At 39.3% G+C, this 19,865-nt stretch overlaps 1 protein-coding gene across 2 annotated transcripts in view; it reads left to right on the plus strand.

Annotated features, from left to right (window-relative positions):
• Window positions 1–19,865, plus strand: part of lrrc40 (leucine rich repeat containing 40) — a 66,480-nt gene that overhangs the window by 27,181 nt on the left and 19,434 nt on the right. The window contains exons 6-10 of one of the 2 annotated variants that reach the window (XM_087990662.1): window positions 1,739–1,881; window positions 5,221–5,393; window positions 7,593–7,683; window positions 9,092–9,137; window positions 10,714–10,819. In XM_087990662.1, the coding sequence (XP_087846788.1) occupies window positions 1,739–1,881; window positions 5,221–5,393; window positions 7,593–7,683; window positions 9,092–9,137; window positions 10,714–10,819 (559 nt within the window). Of the gene's footprint in view, window positions 1–1,738; window positions 1,882–5,220; window positions 5,394–7,592; window positions 7,684–9,091; window positions 9,138–10,710; window positions 10,820–19,865 lie in introns of both variants that reach the window. The other variant, XM_087990661.1, reaches the window with a different exon arrangement.

Below are 19,865 nucleotides of genomic sequence, written 5' to 3' on the forward strand. Positions count from 1 at the left end.
TAAGATTGCTTGAAAATAACAGAATGAGTAGAGAAATAGTTTCACATGTTTATTTCTTGCTTTAAAGTTCCATTATGATTTATTTTAATTGATGCTTGTTGTTAGTTGGGTGTAAAGGTAGGTCACTTCTTAAAATTATTACCAGCTGTTACTAAAAGTAATTTCCTCATCGAGGAAAATAGCCTTTTTTTCTTTGTCCTAGATTGGACATGATGCTGATATCACCATTGTGCTGGTGTGCATTGGCGTTTCATTGCAAAATGCTATTGAGTGGATGAACTGAGATTGTTGAAATGAACAGTATTGGAACATCACTTGGAGTTCAATCACAGTTTTAAATTAAGTTCCTTTTTAAATTCAGTTTTCAATTTCTTAGTTTTTGAGCCTGTTTCTTAGATGAGAAAGGAAACTCTCCTAGGAATTGTGTTTCCCAACAGAATTGAATGCATTCTTGGATATTAATTTAATATCCATTACCTGCAGCGTTTAAAGCTTCCTAATAAAATATGTTATGACTCTGATGGGTGGAGCGTGCTGGTAATCAAGCTTCATTACTCCATGAGCTGTAAAAAAAGGAGTTCATGTTTTATCCAACCACCGAAATGGTCAATTTGTTTCTGTTTATTACTGTTATCTAGATCAAAAGAGCCTATCACCATGTTCCTTCAAAAAAACTTAACTATAACTTTTTTATTATATACAAACTTGTTCTTATAGTGAGTGGCAAAACTTGTTGACAACTAAGCTACTGGATAGAGTTAAACTATACCTCCTTACTACCAAACCATGCAACGGTGTGACACAGATGAGATTACAACTCTGCAGAGGTGAACTCTGCATTTTATATGATGGATCCAAATTCAAAAGGATGCAACAAAAAGACTTCTCACAATCCAGTCAATTTCCAGCCATCGAGATCACAATGCTGTCAGCTGTAGATTCAGTGAGAGGTCTTTAATTCAGTCTTCAATTTAGAGAAGTCAGTTAGACTCAAATCTTTGAAAGGAAGTAATAGATATGCAGATTTCTGGAAGTTTTCAGGTTTTGAGAAGATACTTTACTGAAAGAGATCTATGCATTTACTCTGTTAATGTGATATAGATGAAACAGAATTCTCATTGTCATTGAGGATTGGCATTGAAATCATACACCCTTTTCCAGCCATGTGCAGTCTTGCTATAAGGTTTCTTCTTTTCAAGAGAGAGATCTTTTTGTTGCTCACTTATTAAAATATTTTCCGTTAACTGATGCACCTAGGTATGTACTGAAACAGAAAATTTTGTTCAAAGCTTTGTTAGGCAATTTCAGCACAGGGTTCATCTCCTCCAAGTTTGTCAAGGATTTTAAAACAATAATATTAACTCTTATCTCTCTAAAGCTTTGTCCTGCATTCTTGACAAAAGCCAACTGAGTTTATATAAACAGGTGAATTTGAATACACTTAAATTTGCAACTCTTTAAAGAAGTCATAAGATAAACCTTCTGAAACCCCGAAATTGTCCAAATCACCCCATCTCTTCCATCCTGTCTTAGGTAGTTTTTGAAACATAAATATATATTCCCAACAAATATATGGTATGAAATATGGATATGGGAAGGAGAGGAAGACAGAAAAAGCAGACAATACAGAACTTGAGTTGAAAAGATTCTGATTGCTTTATATGCATCTGAGTCTTTTATATAAAGTTTATTGTATGAAACAAATCTTGTAAATTAATTTTCTTTGTAACGTATTTAGGTTTGAAATTGTTGGATGCAACTTATAATGAACTGGAATGTGTTCCTCCGGAGTTGGCAAATATGGTGTCATTACAACAACTTTACTTGAGGCATAACAAACTTCGCCATCTACCACAGTTTCCATCCTGTAAATATCTGAAGGTACTTTGAAAGCATCAGGAAAATATTATCCATGAAAACACCTTTCATTTTTAATCAATTCTGGATAACTAATTGGAGAGGATGTATTAAGACTGTAGACATGTCAGTATTTTCCTCCTGTTGGTGTTAAGGATTCAGGCCTTCTCCATTGGAGGATTTATGATACTGTGAATTCCTGTGCTCCCACTATTACTAACAGTGGATTGTGAATGTGTAATTGATGTTTGCAGTTTAATTTTTTTATGTCACAGCAGAAATTGTTTCTAACAATGAAAGTAAATAAGTCTTCTCTTCAGTTGTCTGTTGCTGTTGTAGAACAGAAACTGAGCTTGGGTATCAAGGACAGAATTTTCACTGTTGGACTCTGTATCCTGCCATCAAGCTCAAAGATGGATTAGAAACCCGAACACTGGAACCAGTCCCTTGTTTTCTCCAATTTGACCAATCAGTGGCTGGGTAATTAAAGATGCCAAGTGGACTTTCTGGTCCTTCACCTCAATCATGTCATGCAACTCTAAATCAACAGCTGTGTGACAGGGAATAAAGTAGAAAAAAATGGAGATAGCGCTTGTCCAAATTTTTAAACATTTAACCTATAAAATACTCTTCATAGCTGGACTATCACTAAGCAGATGGTGGGAGGGCTGGGCAAGAGCTAATTCTTTCATAGGGAAACTTGTGCCTGCTGCTGATGCTCGGCAGTCAAGGCAGGAATTTAAAGCTGCCCAGAACCCCTGCTTCTTGGTTAGTTAAACTGTCCACTGTGGGGACCTGATAACTAATTAGAAAGTCCAATGTCTCTGCCTATAAGCCAGAGCTGCAGATTGAAGCCCCACTTCAGGACTTGATGGCTAATGAAAGTCTAATCATTTTGCATCTAAAACAAATTGAGTGTCAACTTGTAAATAATGAAAACGTGCCGCTGGCAGGTAGTAAAAGAGGGAGGGTTTCCTGGTCAACCATGTAATAAATTGGAATTGAACTCTGCTATCACAATTCATAGTTCTAGCATATGGCATACATGAAGCAGTGTGTTATCGACAGCAAAATGGGATTCCTTTGCAAACCAATTGGCTGGGTCTGTCCTGCTGGCAGGAAGGACATGTCCAGAGATGGCGATGGTATGTCTGAGACATTGTAAGGTATGTTTCTGAGAGTACAACAATGTCAGGCTGTTGCTTGACAAGCCTGTGAGACAGCTTTCCTAATTTTGACACTAGCCCTCCGATGTTAGTAAGAAAGTCATTGCAGGGTAGACTGTAGTTTCTGCTGTTGCTTTTCCTGGTGCCTAGGTCGTTGCCAGGTGGTCTGTCCAGTTTCATTTCTTTGTTGAGATTTCATAGCAACTGATACAATTGAGTAGCTTGTTATACCATTTCAGAAGGCAGTTATGAGTGAACCGCATTGCTGTGGCTGTGGGATCACATGTAGACCAGACAGGTGAGGATAGCAAATTTACTTCCCTGGAGGACATTAATGATTCAGATATGTTTTTCCAACAATTGACAATGGTTCATTGAAAGTTATCAATACATTCTTAATTCCAGTTTTTTTAAAAAAATTGAATTCAAATTCCACCACTTGCTGTGTCGGTTCCCCAGAATATGTGGCAATAAAAATGAATTTCAATAGACAATTGTTTCACTATCTTTTTTTTATTTGTGATTAGAATTTAGCTCGTATCCCTGATAAATTTGTATGGATACATCACATGGGACCAGGAAGAGAAAGTGTAAAAGTTATTGCACATGGTATCCTAGCTTATCCTGATTGTTATCAAGATGGGTCTAGAAATGAAAGTGAATTTTTGAATGTTCCTGTTTATGCCCCTTTTTGAACTAGTGTGTCTGGTCATTCTTTAGGTGGCATTTCCACTCTGATAATTATAATAAGATATGTGATTAATATACCAATTTTATATTTTTGATGGAATACTGACCTAAATATCTCTCATATGTTTATTTTAAATGTTACATGTACAAACTGATTTTGAATTTGGGGGTACTTTTAGGAGATGGTGAAGCTAATGTTCATTAATTCCAAACTGAAGAAAACTAGTTGAAAAGTGAAGAAGAATGAGTTCTAACTAATGACCACAAGATGTGTAGATACATTATGTCCCTGTCATTGTAGTACCATTTAGTAGTCTTTGAATGCTTATTTAAAATAAGATTATTTGAAGGAAAGTTTGATTTTACTACTAGTGTTATCATTCCAAACTGCATTCTATCGGCATCCAGGGCCTTTAGAAAAATAAGTTATTTGTATGTCTGTTAGGTCACTGAAGGGCACCAAGTTAAGAATAGTAAAAAATGAAACAGGTTACAATGCAGATTTTCATTGAAAATAAAATCTCTTCTGTTCGTTTTCTTGTGAGGTAGATGAAAAACTAAATAAAATTGCTCCCTGTTGTTTTAACAAGATTTAATTTTTGATCTTTGTCGTAAGGCAAAAATTGATTAGGGATAGTCAACATGGCTTTGTGTGGGGGAAATTGTGTCTCACTAACTTGAGGTTTTTGAAGAAGTAAAGAAGAAAATTGATAAGGGTGGATGTTGTCCATATGGGCTTCAGTAAGATGTTTGACAAGGTTCTGTATGGTAGACTGGTTAGCAAGGTTAGATCATATGGAATACAAGAAAAGCTACATGTTTGGATACAAAATTGACTCAGAATAGGAGGGTGTTGGTGGCGCGTTACATTTTCGACTCGAGCCCTATGACCAGCGGTGTGCCACAAGGATCAGCGCTAGATCCACTGCTTTTTGTCATTTTTATATAAATGTTTTGGATGTGAATATAGAAGGTACGGTTAGTGTTTCTGTGCTATACGTCTCTGTGACTCTATTTATTGTATCCCAATATTGAGGAGGCACTTGAGTGTATATCTGTCTTTTAAGTTGTGGTGGTGGAATGTAGCATGTTTTTGCCCCACGTTCCATTATTATGGTTACTGTAATATTTGTTAATTAAACAATAGGTTATTTTTTTGGGGAAAAAAACCTTAACTCTTTCAACTATTTCAGGCTTGGGAAGGAGATAATGAAATCTTTTACAATCATTTTTAAATATCTTTATTGGAACTCTAATCTCTATTAGAAGAATATACTCTTTAAAAGATAGAATGTTGTGTCCTGTAAATCTTTAAAAGCTGCAACTTATTTGGATGATATCTATGCCTGAATGTAGAATAGACCTGCAATTCAATATGTCAGTTGAACATAATGACGTAAATGAATTGAAATATCTGCATGCATGTTGATGTAACTTGTAACTTTTAATATTAGAAAGCTGCAGTAAATGTATTTAGTTCTACAGTTGTGTTATTACTCCATTTTAGGAACTACATGTAGGAAATAACCAAATTGAGCATTTGGGTTCAGAACACCTGAAAAATCTATGTGCCATCACTGTGCTGGAGCTGCGTGACAACAAATTGAAATCACTACCAGATGAAATTCTTATGCTTCAAGACTTAGAACGTCTTGACCTCACAAATAATGACATTAGCAGGTACATGTTGAAATGCTAGTTTTTTTTTTAACTGTAGTACACGTTCTTAAAGGCTGACTTTACTGTCATCTACTTCAATTCAAGATGGCACCAACACTGGGCAACTCTTTGCGAGCTCCCTATGACAGACCGTTTTCTAACATTTCTTATAACTGTTTTGCCGTTTTAAACTTAAGTAATCTTGCTTTACACACCTCCTGCGCAGCTGTAACCTTTATGCCTCACTATCTCAGCACCCATGATCTGTATGTCCTTGTTTGCTGTGATCTACCTGTATTGTTCACAAAACAAAGCTTTTCACTGTACTTAGGTACATGTGGCTAAAATAAATCAAATCAAATAATGTGTACGTTTCTAATTTGGAACAATATACTTTTATACGTATCAAGACATAACAGGATTTAGGAACAACACCAGGTCATTTGGCCATTTGAACTTGCTCTGTCATACATTTCATGATATGTTTGGGGGTGGCATGGTAGCTCAGTGGTTAACATTGCTGCCTCACAACACCAGGGACCCGGGTTCGATTCCAGCCTCTGGCAACTGTTAGTGTGGAGTTTGCACATTCTCCCCGGGTCTGCGTGGGTTTCCTCTGGGTGCTCCGGTTTCCTCCCACAATCCAAAGATGTACAGGTTAGATGAATTGGCCATGCTAAGTTGCCCACAGTGTTAAGGGATATGTAGGTTAGGTGCATTCGTCATGGGTAATTGTAGAGTAATGGGAAATGGGTTTGGGTGAGATACTCTTCGGAGAGTCTGTGTGGACTTCACCCAAAATGTTCAAACAGTTCAGTTCCTCATAGTCGTCAAATATAGATATACATTCTGACACATTGTTAGTTAGTTTTGTCTCATGCAGTTCCTTATTTGTATTTCATTCTTTGTTGGTTCTTAATATCTGAGTAATCTTCTGACCTATCACCAGTCTTTTTGGACTTGTGCAATGTTTATTTCAATTTTATTCTGTCCTTCATTTCCTTATTGTGACATTGATCCTTCTCAAGGAGTCTTCTGTCTCTCTCATTGGGGTAAATCTTTGTGGAAAGTTATTTTTTTAAAAAATCTCCTTTATTCTCCTACTGCAACTCTAGTATGCTACCTTTTTAATCTAATTTCCATGTTTACTTTAGCTAGCCGTTGTACCTATAGGAATACCTTTTATTCAGCTTAAAACTTTAGATCCACCTTTCTCCCCTTCAAACTGAGTGTGAAGTTCTATTATGTTATGATCACTTGTCACCCAGAGATTGATTAATCCCTGCCTCCTTGCTGATTAATCCCTGCCTCCTTCGACCCTTGATGTTGTGCCAACCTTTTATCCTATTCTAAGATCAAACTAACCTACATACCCTTCATTTTATTATCATCTATGTGCCTATCCAAGAGTAGTTTAACTGTCCCTAATATGTCTGACTCTACTACGACTGCTGGCGGTGCATTCCACGCACCCACCGCTCTCTATGTAAAGAACCTACCTCTGACATCCTCCCCTAAACCTCTCTTCAATCACCTTTAAAATTATGTCCCCTTGTGATAGCCATTTCAGCCTTGGGAAAAAGGTCTCTGGTTATCCACTCTGTTTGTCATCATCTTGTACACCTCTATCAAGTCACCTCTCATCCTCCGCTCCAGTAAGAAAAGCCCAAGCTCCCTCAATCTTTTTTCATAAGACATACCCTCCAGTCCAGGCAGCATCCTGGTAAATCTCCTCTGTATCCTCTTTGAAGCTTCCATATCTCTCCTACAATGAGGCAACCAGAACTAAATATGGCCAAGAGTAAATCACCTAACCAGTAGAGTCTTCTCTGCTATTTGTGCCATTGTAACTCTTTTAAATCCTGACTTACTGATATTTCTCATGTCTAGTACTCTTCCTTGCTAGGTAAAATAAATTTTTCAGTTTAATAATCCAGCTTGCCGTTACAGCTGTTATTCGCTGGAGCAATGTAATCAACACTCAAGCTGTTATTAATGAAACCTATTCCTTTTTTAATCACTTTTTGTTTTCTTTATATCTGCATACAATAGCTGTTTTTTATGATTCTTGCTGTGCACAGTAACTCTCCTTTGACTAATAGTTTAAGATCAAATGTGATGAAGCACATTTGTGTAAAACAAAAGTGAAATTATTTCAAGTTTGCAAGTTTTCAGAATGCTTTTAGTCCTTTACTAAATCTCTTTGTGACTTCCTTGTAGCTTGCCTTATGCTCTAGGAAATCTTCCTAAATTGAAGTCTCTGCTGCTGGAGGGTAATCCACTCCGTTCTATTCGCAGGGATATTATTAATGTGAGTAATACAGTTTTCTACCAAGCACTATATATTAGCTGTTTTCAATTTTATAGTAAAAGATTTTAATGTATTTTGTAGCATTTACGTTCAGTCTGGGGTGTTTTCTGTTAATAACTTGCTAAATTCCTTAACTTTTACTTTCTAATTTAACATTTTCTTGGCAGTTATTCCCAAAAGAGACTTGGCATTTCTTAGGTGTTGGTTGCAAAATAATATAATTGAGGCCTTCTATTGATTTCCTTGGGTACAGTTGCTAAACCACTCAGTAAGACCAACTAAGGAACAAAAAGATAATCTGATCATATTTCACAGAATCATAGAATTGATGCAGCACAGAAAGGAGGCTATTGGCCTTGTTTCTGACCTGGCTTTAGATAAAAGTAAACTAGCTAGCCCACTCCCCTGCCTTACCCTGCAGTTCTTCAATTTTGTTTTCACTTCACTCCAATTATCTATTGAAAAACATAATTAATTTTACCTCCACAACACACTCAGACGGTGCATTTTCGATTCTAACTTGTGTTTTTAAAAAAGGGTTTTTCCTTTTCCCATTGTTGGTTCTTTTGCATTCACCTTGTATCTACATGCAATCTAATCTCCTGCCAGTGGGACAAGTTTTCTGTTTCTACTCTGCTTAAACTACTCAATTTTAACTCCTCTATCAAATCTCCTCTTAACACTTTCTAAGTAAAACCGTTCCGTGAAAGCCATTGTACACTGTGGGAAGTTATTCATGGTTAAATTTAAGAAGAATATGCATACTTAGCATAAAGGTTTAGCTGGAGCTAAAGGTGCAAGTTTCAAGCATTTAAATTGTATTTTATCTAAGAAAAGCCTTTTTCTGCAGTTATTTTCTTTTTATTTGTTTCAAAATTATCTGAAATTGTGAGAAGTTGCTCTCAGGCCTCTTTTTACACAAATGACCTGGGCATAGCGAGCTTGCTATATTTTCTAGTTACAGTAAGTAACACCACCCATAATATTCATCCATGCAATTTCCTTCATTGGCATAACACCAATGTGCTTCTCCAGGCTGAACAGGTAAAACTTGGTGCCTTGCCTGGAAAACAGAAAATGTACAATGTAGAAAGTTCCCAATTGTCTTGTTTCCTACTGTGCATTTCCTATGTTGTTGTTGTTTTCAAAAGTACTTCATGTTTTTGGATTATGAAAAGTGCTATATAAATGCAAGTTTTTTGTTTATGGTGTTTTATTTGCCCTCATTACTGAGTGGTCTGTTTTCAGACTGATTTCATTTTGCCAGACCTTGCAAGTTTTTGTATATTTGCTAGTTGTAGCTTGTATTTTAAGGTTGATCTCATCCAAAATACTTTAACATGGTGGTCTTCAATCTTTTTTGTTTCTCTCTGGTGCTCCCTTATTGATCTTTATTTGTTTTTCCCAGAGGGGAACTCAAGAACTTCTCAAGTACCTAAGAAGCAGAATACAAGGTACAAATATAAAACTCTGTATTGCTGAAATAGCTATTAAAATGACAGTGGTAGAATGATAACTTCGATAGCTGTGGCCACATTATATTTTGAAGCATTTTTAAGTCTTCAGAGATGCCCTTTTAGGTATCCCAATTACTGTGACAACACCCACCTCTCCTGATTTGCCTGTCAGCCACCCAAAACTTCTGTGCTCCCGCCTGGCTGAGGAGCTCACCTGCCACCCATAATTGGACAGGACTTCTCATTTTCAAATCTCCTTCGGGGTCTGCCTTGGCCACCTCTGTATTCATGATCCAAAATTCAGCTCGACATGAGAAATGTAAACTTCAGTTCTTTGCTCATTAAATAATTCTGCCTTTTAGAATTAAGTGTTTGAAGCTTGGAGTAAATTTTCTGTCTGCCTGACTTTCCTATACTCACTGCACAGTTGGCAGCTGCAACTTGTCTCCCCTACCATAACTTGTACTTCAGAATCACTGGATGGTGAAACTTGTAAAATCATTTGATGCTCTTCTGATGACCATGTTCACCTACCTCTGCTGTGCTTAGAGCTGAATTAAGCATGCTTGGTTTGCTTGAGTAAAGTGTCTTTGAGCGCTGGTAGGTGGAGGCCTCGTGCACCTTGGTCAGTGACTTCTCAGCAGTTTCCATTGGACTGCTGAAGCCAACCCTGGTATTCTCTTCTCTGGATTGCACGTCTGAAATGCTGCCAGTATGTAAAGCTAAAAACCACACAACACCAAATTATGGTCCAACAGGAGTGCCTCCAAATAAACCTGTTGGACTATAACATGGTGTTGTGATTTTTAACTTGGTCTGCCCCAGTACAACACTGTTCCTCCAAATCATGGCCAGTATGCAAGTTATTGCCAATTAAAACATCAAATGGAATAACATTTTTGCTTGTTACATCTGCATAACCAAAGTAGCCTAAGTGGCTGACTGTACATCTCTAAACTTCCACAGTACTAGAATGTGGAAAACTAATTCATGTGATGTGAGAAGTAGTGTTGTCCAGGGATCAGTGTTTGGTATTAAACTTTTCACCATTATATAGTAATAATCTGAATGAAAGAGTAGGAGTTTTGTAACCAAGTTTGCAGATGACACTAATTTAGGAGATACAGTAAATTGTATAGATGGAAGCAGACAGCAACAAAAGGATATAAATTAAGTCAGTGGGGAAAACTATAACCAATAAACTTGAGTGGGCCAAGGGGTGATATCATTCACTTCTAATCCAATTAGTATAAATTGCAATATATTCTTAATGCTGAGAGATTGTTAGTCTGTGCATCTCAACAAACAAATATTGACGTTGAAGAGGTGTAGCATACAAGAATACCAAAACCTTACAGATAAAATTATGCATGAGGCTATTAATATTTTACTTCCGTGTTCTATATACTGTATTTATGAAGAAGTCCAGTTTTGACTGAGTTGACAATTTATTCTGAGAGTGATGAGCAGCAGATAGAGCATAAAAACATGTGAAAAGAGGCAAACTTATTTTTCATTCAGATGTATTTGTGACACACAAAAAAATGACCTAATGTGTGTTTTTGTCTAGAAGATACAACTGGCCAAGATAACAGTGCTTCAGCAACAGCTATGACTCTCCCCAGTGAATCTATGATCAATATGTATGCCTTAGGAACACAGAAACTGTTAGAATACAGGTACTTCAGTGAGCAATTTTGAATTGAGCAACATTTGGAAATATTGATTTTTTAAAAATATTTTTAATCTTGTTCATCAATTTATTCCATGAACACTGTGCATCTTTTGTTAGACCAGTTGACAGCTGGTCTCTCAGGACAAAAAGCACATTTATTTAATTGATCAACTTACAAGCATTGTTGTATTATTTCAAACAATAGTTTCATGTTATTATAATATTTACATGAGAAAGTTTTGAATTAAGTATAGTACATTGTGTAATTGTTTCAGTCCATGAAAACTTCAGAACTTGTTGGCTTATTGGATGATGTCAGAATATCTAAGCGCAAGTTTGTGAACTGAAAATGTGTTGCTGGAAAAGCGCAGCAGGTCAGGCAGCATCCAAGGAGCAGGGGAATCGAGGTTTCGGGCATGAGCCCTTCTTCAGGAATGAGGAAAGTGTGTCCAGCAGGCTAAGGTAAAAGGTAGGGAGGAGGGACTTGGGGGAAGGGCGTTGGAAATGCAATAGGTGGAAGGAGGTCAAAGTGAGGGTGATAGGCCTGAGTGGGGGTGGGGGTGGAGAGGTCAGGAAAAAGATGGCAGGTTAGGAAGGCGGTGTTGAGTTTGAGGGATTTGACTGAGACAAGGTGGAAGAGGGGAAATGAGAAAACTGGAGAAATCTGAGTTCATCCTTTGTGGTTGGAGGGTTCCTCCAACCGTCGTGTTGCTATGGTCTGGCGATGGAGGAGTCCAAGGACCTGCATGTCCTTGGTGGAGTGGGAGGGGGAGTTGAAGTGTTGAGCCATGGGGTGGTTGGGTTGGTTGGTCCGGGTGTCCCAGAGGTGTTCTCTGAAACATTCCGCAAGTAAGCGGCCTGTCTCCCCAATATAGAGGAGGCCACATCGGGTGCAGTGGATGCAATAAATGATGTGTGTGGAGGTGCAGGTGAATTTGTGGCGGATATGGAAGGATCCCTTGGGGCCTTGGAAGGAATTAAGGGGGGAGGTGTGAGCACAAGTCATGCCCGAAACGTCGATTCTCCTGCTCCTTGGATGCTGCCTGACCTGCTGCGCTTTTCCAGCAACGCATTTTCAGCTCTGATCTCCAGCATCTGCAGTCCTCACTTTCTTCACAAGTTTGTGAACTGGAATACACATTGATATTAAGGTTTACCAAAAAGCATAAAGCAGTAATAAAATTGGCTTTGCTTATCCAAGTAATGTACCTTCTGTGTTTCTGTTCTGCGAATACAATTTTTGTACAGGCTTTTAATATTTTGGTACTGTACTTAAGCTGTGTTTGCTCTAAAACTGTACTCCCAAAAATACTGTGCTCTAAAGCACAAATGAGGTAAATGTCATTTTCTTTACTGAGTACACATCAATTTGATTTGTTGTGGCAATCCATGAGATGCTTGAGTCTGCTCAAACATTTTCCAAACAACTGTTGTTTCCAAAAAGAGGTTCCTGGACTGAAATGGTGACTGTAGTATTTATATCTTCAAATTTTATTGAGATTTCCACTCATTAAATTTGAACAACTGCAGTTACAATAAGCTTTTGAAATTTAGAATTACATTGTTTTCTTTCACTAACAATTAATTCAAAGGGCATTGAAGTAGCTCAGTGGAATGACATATTATCTTTTTGTTACCGAAACATGCATCCTGTAGTAACTCAGGTCATAAGGATGTCTGGTGTGAGAAATGATGTAACAGAAATACACTCCTACAGATGAAATTCATCAATAAAAGTAAATAGCAGTTTACATTGCAGGTGTCTATTAGATCTGATGTATACAGTAAAGTCCCACTGTTTGCATGCCTATCTTTTATAAATTCATTTATCAATGCAGTATTTACTGTACACCTTTTTAACAACAGCAATTCCAATGTTCACTCATCAGTTATCTTGTAGCAAATGTGCACATTACTAATAAGTTGGCCATTTTTTGCCATTTGCGAAAATCCCTTACTGCGATTGTTTCTCAGAATACACACCCTGTAACTGATCAGACTATAGTGTATGTAGCCTGTATTGACAATGAATGATTCTAATTTTGATCACAAAAATTTAGTAAAATATCAAAGATAATAATCATTGACTGGAACCTCCTTCGTGCAGATGGTTTGGATGGAGCCGTTTTTGTCAAGTGTGTTCAGGAGGGTTTCCTTATTCAGTATGTAGACAGGCCGACGAGGGGAGAGACCATTTTGGATTTGGTGCTGAGCAATGAGCCTGGACAGGTGTCAGATCTCGCGGTGGGAGAACATTTTGGTGACGGTGACAGTGATCACAACTGCCTCACATTTACCATAGCCTTGGAGAGGGAAAGGAGCACTTACCAAGGGAAGATATTTAATTGGGGAAAAGGAAATTATGATGCTATCAGACAGGAGTTGGGAAGTACAGATTGGGAACAATTCTTCCACAGGAAGGACACAACAGACATGTGGAGACTGTTTAAGGAGCAGTTGTTGTGAGTGATGCACAAATTTGTTCCTCTGAGACGAGTAAGAAGGTGTAAGATTAAGGAGTCTTGGATGACGAGAACAGAGGAGCTTCTTTCAAAAGGAAGAAGGCAGCTTACGTAAGGTGGAGGAAGCAAGGATCTAGCACAACTTTAGAGGATTACAGGCTTACTAGAAAAGAGCTCAGAAATGGACTGAGAAGAGCCAGGAGAGGGCACGAAAGACGCTTGGCAGGATTGGGGAGAACCCAAAGACATTTTACTCATACATGAGGAATAAGAGAATGATCAGGGAGAAGGTAGGGCCGGTCAGGGATAGCGTAGGGAACTTGTGCATGGGGTCTGAGCGGATAGGGGAAACCCTAAATGAGTTTTTTTGAGAGTAGATTGATTAGATTCCTGAAACAGACCCTTCGGCCCAACAAGTCTGCACCGACCCACCGAAGAGCAACCCATCCAGACCCATTTCCCTCTGACTAATGCACCTAACACAATGGGCAATTTAGAATGGCCAATTCACCTGACCTGCACATCTTTGGACTGTGGGAGGAAACCGAAGCACCCTTGCAGCCACTGAGAGAATGTGCAAACTCCACACAGACAATCGACCAAAGCTGGGGTTGAATCTGGGTCCCTGGCGCTGTGAGGCAGCAGTGCTAACTACTAAGCCACCATACCACCCCCTTCGGTTTTCAGTAAGGAAAGGGACCTTGTTGTAAATGAGAACTTTGAGAAGCTGGGAAACGAGCTAGAACAGATCAAGATTGATGAAGTTGATGTGCTGGAAATTTCGACAAACATTAAGATTGATAAGTCCCCAGGGCCATACCAGATTTATTCTAGGTTGCTCTGGGAAGTGAGAAAGGAGGTTGCTAAGCCGCTGGCAAAGATCTTAGCGTTCTCACTCTCCACGGGAGTCGTACCGGTGGATTGGAGGGAGGTGAATGTTGCCCCTCTTTTCAAGAGGGGGAATAGGGAAATTCCTGGCATTTACAGATAAGTCAGTCTTATGTCTGTGGTCTGCAAGGTTTTGGAAATAATTCTGAGGGATAGGATTTATAACTATTTGGAAAAGCATAGAGTGATTAAAGGCAGTCAGCATGGCTTTGTGAGAGGCAGGACATGCCTCACAAATCTTAGAGTTCTTTGAGGAGTCGACAAGACAGGTCAATGAAGGTCGAGCATTTGATATGGTGTATATAGACTTCAGCAAGGCATTTGATAAGGTTCCCCATAGTAGGTTCATTCTAAAGTCAGGAGGTATGGCATACAGGGAGATTTGGCTGTCTGGATTCAGAATTGGTTGGCTGACAGAAGGCAGAGAGTGATTGTAGATGGAAAGTATTCTGCGCGGAAGTCAGTGGTGAGTGGTGTCCCTCAGGACTCTGTTCTTGGGCCTCTATTATTTGTAGTGTTTATAAATGACTTGGTTGAGGGGTGGGTGAGTAAACTTACCAATGACACAAACGTTGAAGGTGCCGTTGATAGTATCGAGGGCTGTTGCAAGCTGCAGCCCGACATAGACAGGATGCTGAGCTGGACTGAGAAATGGCAGATGGAGTTCAACCTGGACAAATGCGAAGTGATGCATTTTGGAAGTTCGAACTTGAATGCTGAATGTAGGATTAAAAACAGGATTCTTGGCAGTGTGGAGGAATAGAGAGACCTTGATGTTCAAGTTCATAGATCCCTCAAAGTCGCCACCCAAGTGGATAGGGTTGTTAAGAAAGCATATGGTGTTTTGGCTTTCATTAACAGGGGGATCGAGTTTAAGAGTCGCGAGGTTTTACTGCAGCTCTACAAGACCCTGGTGAGACCGCACTTGGAATGTTGTGTCCAGTTCTGGTTGCCCTATTATAGGAAAGATACGGAGATTTTGGAGAGGATGCAAAGAAGGTTTACCAGGATGCTGCCTGGACCGGAGGGCTTGTCTTACGAAGAGAGGTTGACTAAGCACTGACTTTTCTCTCTGGAGAGAAGGAGGAAGAGAGGTGACCTGATCGTGGTATACAAGGTAATGAGAGGCATGGATAGAGTCAATAGCCAGAGACTTTTTCCCCAAGGCAGGATTGACTGGCATGAGGGGTCATAGTTTTAAGATATTAGGAGGAACGTACAGAGGAGACGTCAGAGGTAGACTCTTTACGCAGAGAGTTGTGAATGCATGGAATGCATCGCCAGTGGTGGTGGTGGAAGCAACGTGATTAGGGACATTTTAGCGGCCGCTGGACATGCACATGGGTAGCAGTGAATTGAGGGGTGCATAGGTTAGGTTATTTTATTTTAGATTAGGAATAATCCTCGGCAAAACTTCATGGGCCAAAAGGCCAGTTTTGTGCTGAACTTTTCTATGTTCTATGTACTGGATCAAAGGAATTCTTGAAGTGAATCCAAATATTTAAAAATTGTTTCTGGAATTTCCACAGTAATTCTTCACAATGACTGGCAGAAGTGCCTGTTTATTCTGTTTCCGTTGTGCAATGTACTGGCTCATTAAATGACCATCATGCCTAGTACAAAACTCCAGCTTTTTCCTTGAATCATTACATATTATTTTTATCCAAGTAATCATCCAATGCCCTCTTGAGCACATCAGCTAAACCTGCCTCCGCCACATTTCCAGCCAATGCATTACTGCCCTAACTACTCAGTGAAAATGTTTTTCCTCACTTCAGCTTTGCTTCTTTTACATATCACTTTAAATTTACACCCTCTTTGTTCTTGTACCTTTTTATGAGCGAGAATAGTTTCTCCCTATCTACTTTATCCAGCCCATTAATCAATCATATTTCTTCGTAGCACACACTATTCCAGCTAAGATCTAACAAAAGTCCTATACAAGCTGAACATTATTCTTTGCTCTTGTACTCTATGTACCTATTAATAAAAACAAGAGTACTATTTGCTTTGCTTAATGCTTTCTGTACCTCTCCTGCCAATGATCTGTGCAAACATATGCCCAAGGTCCTCTGCTCCCACAACTCCTGTAGAATTCTGCCCCTATTTTGTATTGTCTTTCAATGTTTTTCCAACCAAAATGTGTCAACTCTCACTTCTGCCACCTATCTGCCAACTCCAACTTGTCTGTGTCCTTCTGGAATTCTCCTTTGTCCTCCTCACAGTTTATAGTTCAAGTTTGTGACATCTGCAACCTTTGTCCCCTGCACACTAAGTCCGAGATCATTAATATATTTCAGGAAAACCAGGGATCCCAATATTGATCCCTAGGAAATTCCACTTCAAACCTTGCTCCAGCCTGAAAAATATCCATTGACCATTACTCTGTTTCCTGTCATTCAACCAATTTTGTACCCATATTACTACTGGTACACTTTTATTTCTATGACTTTGTAGCATGTGTGACACTATCAAATGGCTTCTACAGGTCCATGTTCACCTTGTTAATAATGATTCTGTCATTGAGCCTTTCTTTTCCCTTTTCAAACTAAGCCAGCAAGTTGGTTAAACAAGATTTCCCTTTCAGAAATCCATGCTGACTTTATTTGTTTGGTTGTAATCAACCCACCTTTTGCCATTAACTACTAATTCTATTCTGAATAATTGTCTGTGGAAGCTTCCCCACTCACTGGAGTTAAACTGGCCAATCTGTAATTACTGGGTTTATCATTAACCTTTCTTGAACCAGGCCACAATGTTTGCAATTTTAAAGTCTTATGGCACCTCCCCAGAATCTAGGGAAGACTTAAAGGTTGTGTCCAGTGTCCCTGCAAATCTACTTTCTTCCTTCAAAATCCTTGGATGCATCTCATCCAGTCCCAGTGCCTTGTCAACTTACCAATAAGTTGACTTGTCAAGTATCAATATCCTATCCAACTTTTCTATCCATCATATTCTCTATCGATTTTGAGGCCTTCTAGTGTCTTGAGTTCCTTTCTGTCACCATGGCCTGGGTGGCGCCTCTCTCTGTTTTGGTAAAGACAGATGCAAAATATTCGTTTAACACCTCATTCATGCCCCTTGCCCTCAGATGTACATCCTTCCTTTTTTTCTGTATAGATCCCACTCTCTTTAACATCCTTTTGCTATTTACATGGCCAAAAAGTTTGGGATACCTTTTTATGTTAACTGCCTGTATTTTCCCGTAAGTCCTTTTTGCAACTCTTGTATGCTTTTTCACCTCCCCTCTGAAACTTTGATATTCCTCTTGGTTCTCTATTTTCTACCTGACACTTGTCATTAACACATACATTTTCTTTCTTACCTTAATTTCTATTTCCTTCAGTCTTCAGTTCTTTGTTGCCTTTAGTGTTATTGCTGAAATGTTGAAGCCCATAAACTTTGTATGATTAAGTGCCTTCAGCCATTTACCAATCATGGTATTGGCTGAAAGCTGTTGTTTACAATGTTGGGGACGATTGGAGGAGGCAAAGGTACATCAGCTGCTTGGCACTTCTGGCTGAAGTTTGGAGTACATGCTTTAGTCTTGTTTTTTGCAATGATGTGCTGGATCTGCAATGATTTGAGGATGAAGGTAGTTTGGAACCACCTTCTTCAGTGAGTTGTTTACCACCACTTCTCTCAACTGGATGTGACAGGATTGTAGACCAGTTAACACTGTCTGTCACTTACTGCTTATGCCGTTTGGTGTGCAAGCAGTTTTGTGTTGTAGGTTGACTCCTCGTTTTTAGGTATGCCTGATGCTTCTCCTGGGTTTGTCCTCCTGCATTCTTTACTAAAGAAGGGTGATCTCCTGGCTTGAATGGTCATAATAGAGTTGGGCATATTCCTGGCCATGAAGTTACAAATTATGGTAGAAGATATTCTTTTGCTGGTAATAGCCAACCCTAAGTTGCTACCATTAGCCGAATACTCTTTATTCCTGTTGCTCCTTCCAAAGTGAATCATCTCGCACTTTTCTGCATTAAACTTCATTTGCCACCTCTCCGGGCAGCTCTGCAGCTTATCTACGTCTGTCTGTAACCTGCAACATTCTTCACCACTATCCACAACTCTACCGACTTTAGTTTCATTCTCAAATTTACTAACCCATCCTTCTATGTCCTTATCCAGGTCATTTATAAAATGACAAAAAGCAGTGGCCCAAAAACAGATCCTTGCGGTACACCACTAGTAACTGAACTCCAGGCTGAATATTTTTCATCGACCACCCCCCCACCATGTCTTCTTTCAGCTAGCCAATTTCTGATCCAAACCTCTTAAATCACCCTCAACCCCATGCCTCTGTATTTTGTGCAATAGCCTACCATGGGGAACCTTATCAAACACCTTACTGACATCCATACACACCACATCAATCACTTTACCCTCATCCACCTGTTTGGTCACAAAGGAACTCTAAAGTTTGTGAGGCAAGACCTACCCTTTATAAAACCATGTTGACTATCCCTAATCAACTTATTCCTCTCTAGATGATCATAAATCATAAGTCTTATAACCTTTTTCAACACTTTACCCACAACCAAACTAAGACTCACTGGTCTATAATTACCAAGATTGCCCCTACTCCCTTTCTTGAACATGGGGACAACATTTGCTGTCTTCCAGCTTTCTGGCTGTATTCCCGTAGACAATGACAACATAAAGATCATGGCCAAAAGGCTCTGCGATCGCCTCCCTTGCTTCCCAGAGGATCCTAGAATAAATCCCATCCGGCCCAGCAGACTTATCTATTTTCACACTTTCCAGAATTGCGAACACCCCCTCCTTGTGAACCTCAATCCCACCCAGTCTAGTAACCGATATATCAGTATACTCCTAATCAATATTGTCTTTTCCAGTGTGAATACTGATGAAAAATATTCATTTAGTGCTGCTCCTATCTCCTCAGACTCCACACACAACTTCCCACTACTGTCCTTGATTGGCCCTAATCTTACTTTTGTCACTCTTTTATTCGTGATATACCTATAGAAAGCTTTAGGGTTTTCCTTGGTCCTATCTGCCAACGACTTCTCATGTCCACTCCTGGCTCTTCTTAGCTTTCTCTTTAGGTCTTTCCTGGCTAACGTGTAACTCTCAAGCGCCCTAACTGAGCCTTCATGTCTCATCCTAACATAAGTTACAGACAGATGTAGATAAGCTGCAGAGCTGCCCTGAGAGGTGGCAAATGAAGTTTAATGCAGAAAAGTATGAGATGATTCACTTTGGAAGGAGCAACAGGAATAAAGAGTATTCAGCTAATGGTAAGATTCGTGATCGTGTAGATGAGCAGTGAGGTCTTGGTGTCCATATATCTAGATCCCTGAAAGTTGCCACCCAAATTGATTTAGGGTTGTGAAGTAGGCATACGGTGTATTAGCTTTTATTGGTGGAGGAATTGAGTTTCGGAGCCATGAGGTCATGCTGCAGCTGTACAAAACTCTGGTGCGGCTGCACTTGGAGTATTCTATACAGTTCTGGTCACCGCATTATAGGAAGGATGTGGAAGCTTTAGAAAAGGTTCAGAGGAGATTTACTAGTATGATACCTCTTTGGAGGGAAGGTTTTGTGAGGAAAGGCTGTGGGACTTGAGGCTGTTTTCATTAGAGAGAAGGTTGAGCGGTGACTTAAACGAGACAAAAGATAATCAGACGGTTAGATAGGTTGGACAGTGACAGCCTTTTTCCTGTGATGGCG

The sequence above is a fragment of the Chiloscyllium plagiosum genome, unplaced genomic scaffold, assembly GCF_037043375.1.
Source record: "Chiloscyllium plagiosum isolate Xiang-an unplaced genomic scaffold, Cpla_swu_hap1 HiC_scaffold_9, whole genome shotgun sequence".
Lineage (NCBI taxonomy): Eukaryota > Metazoa > Chordata > Chondrichthyes > Orectolobiformes > Hemiscylliidae > Chiloscyllium > Chiloscyllium plagiosum.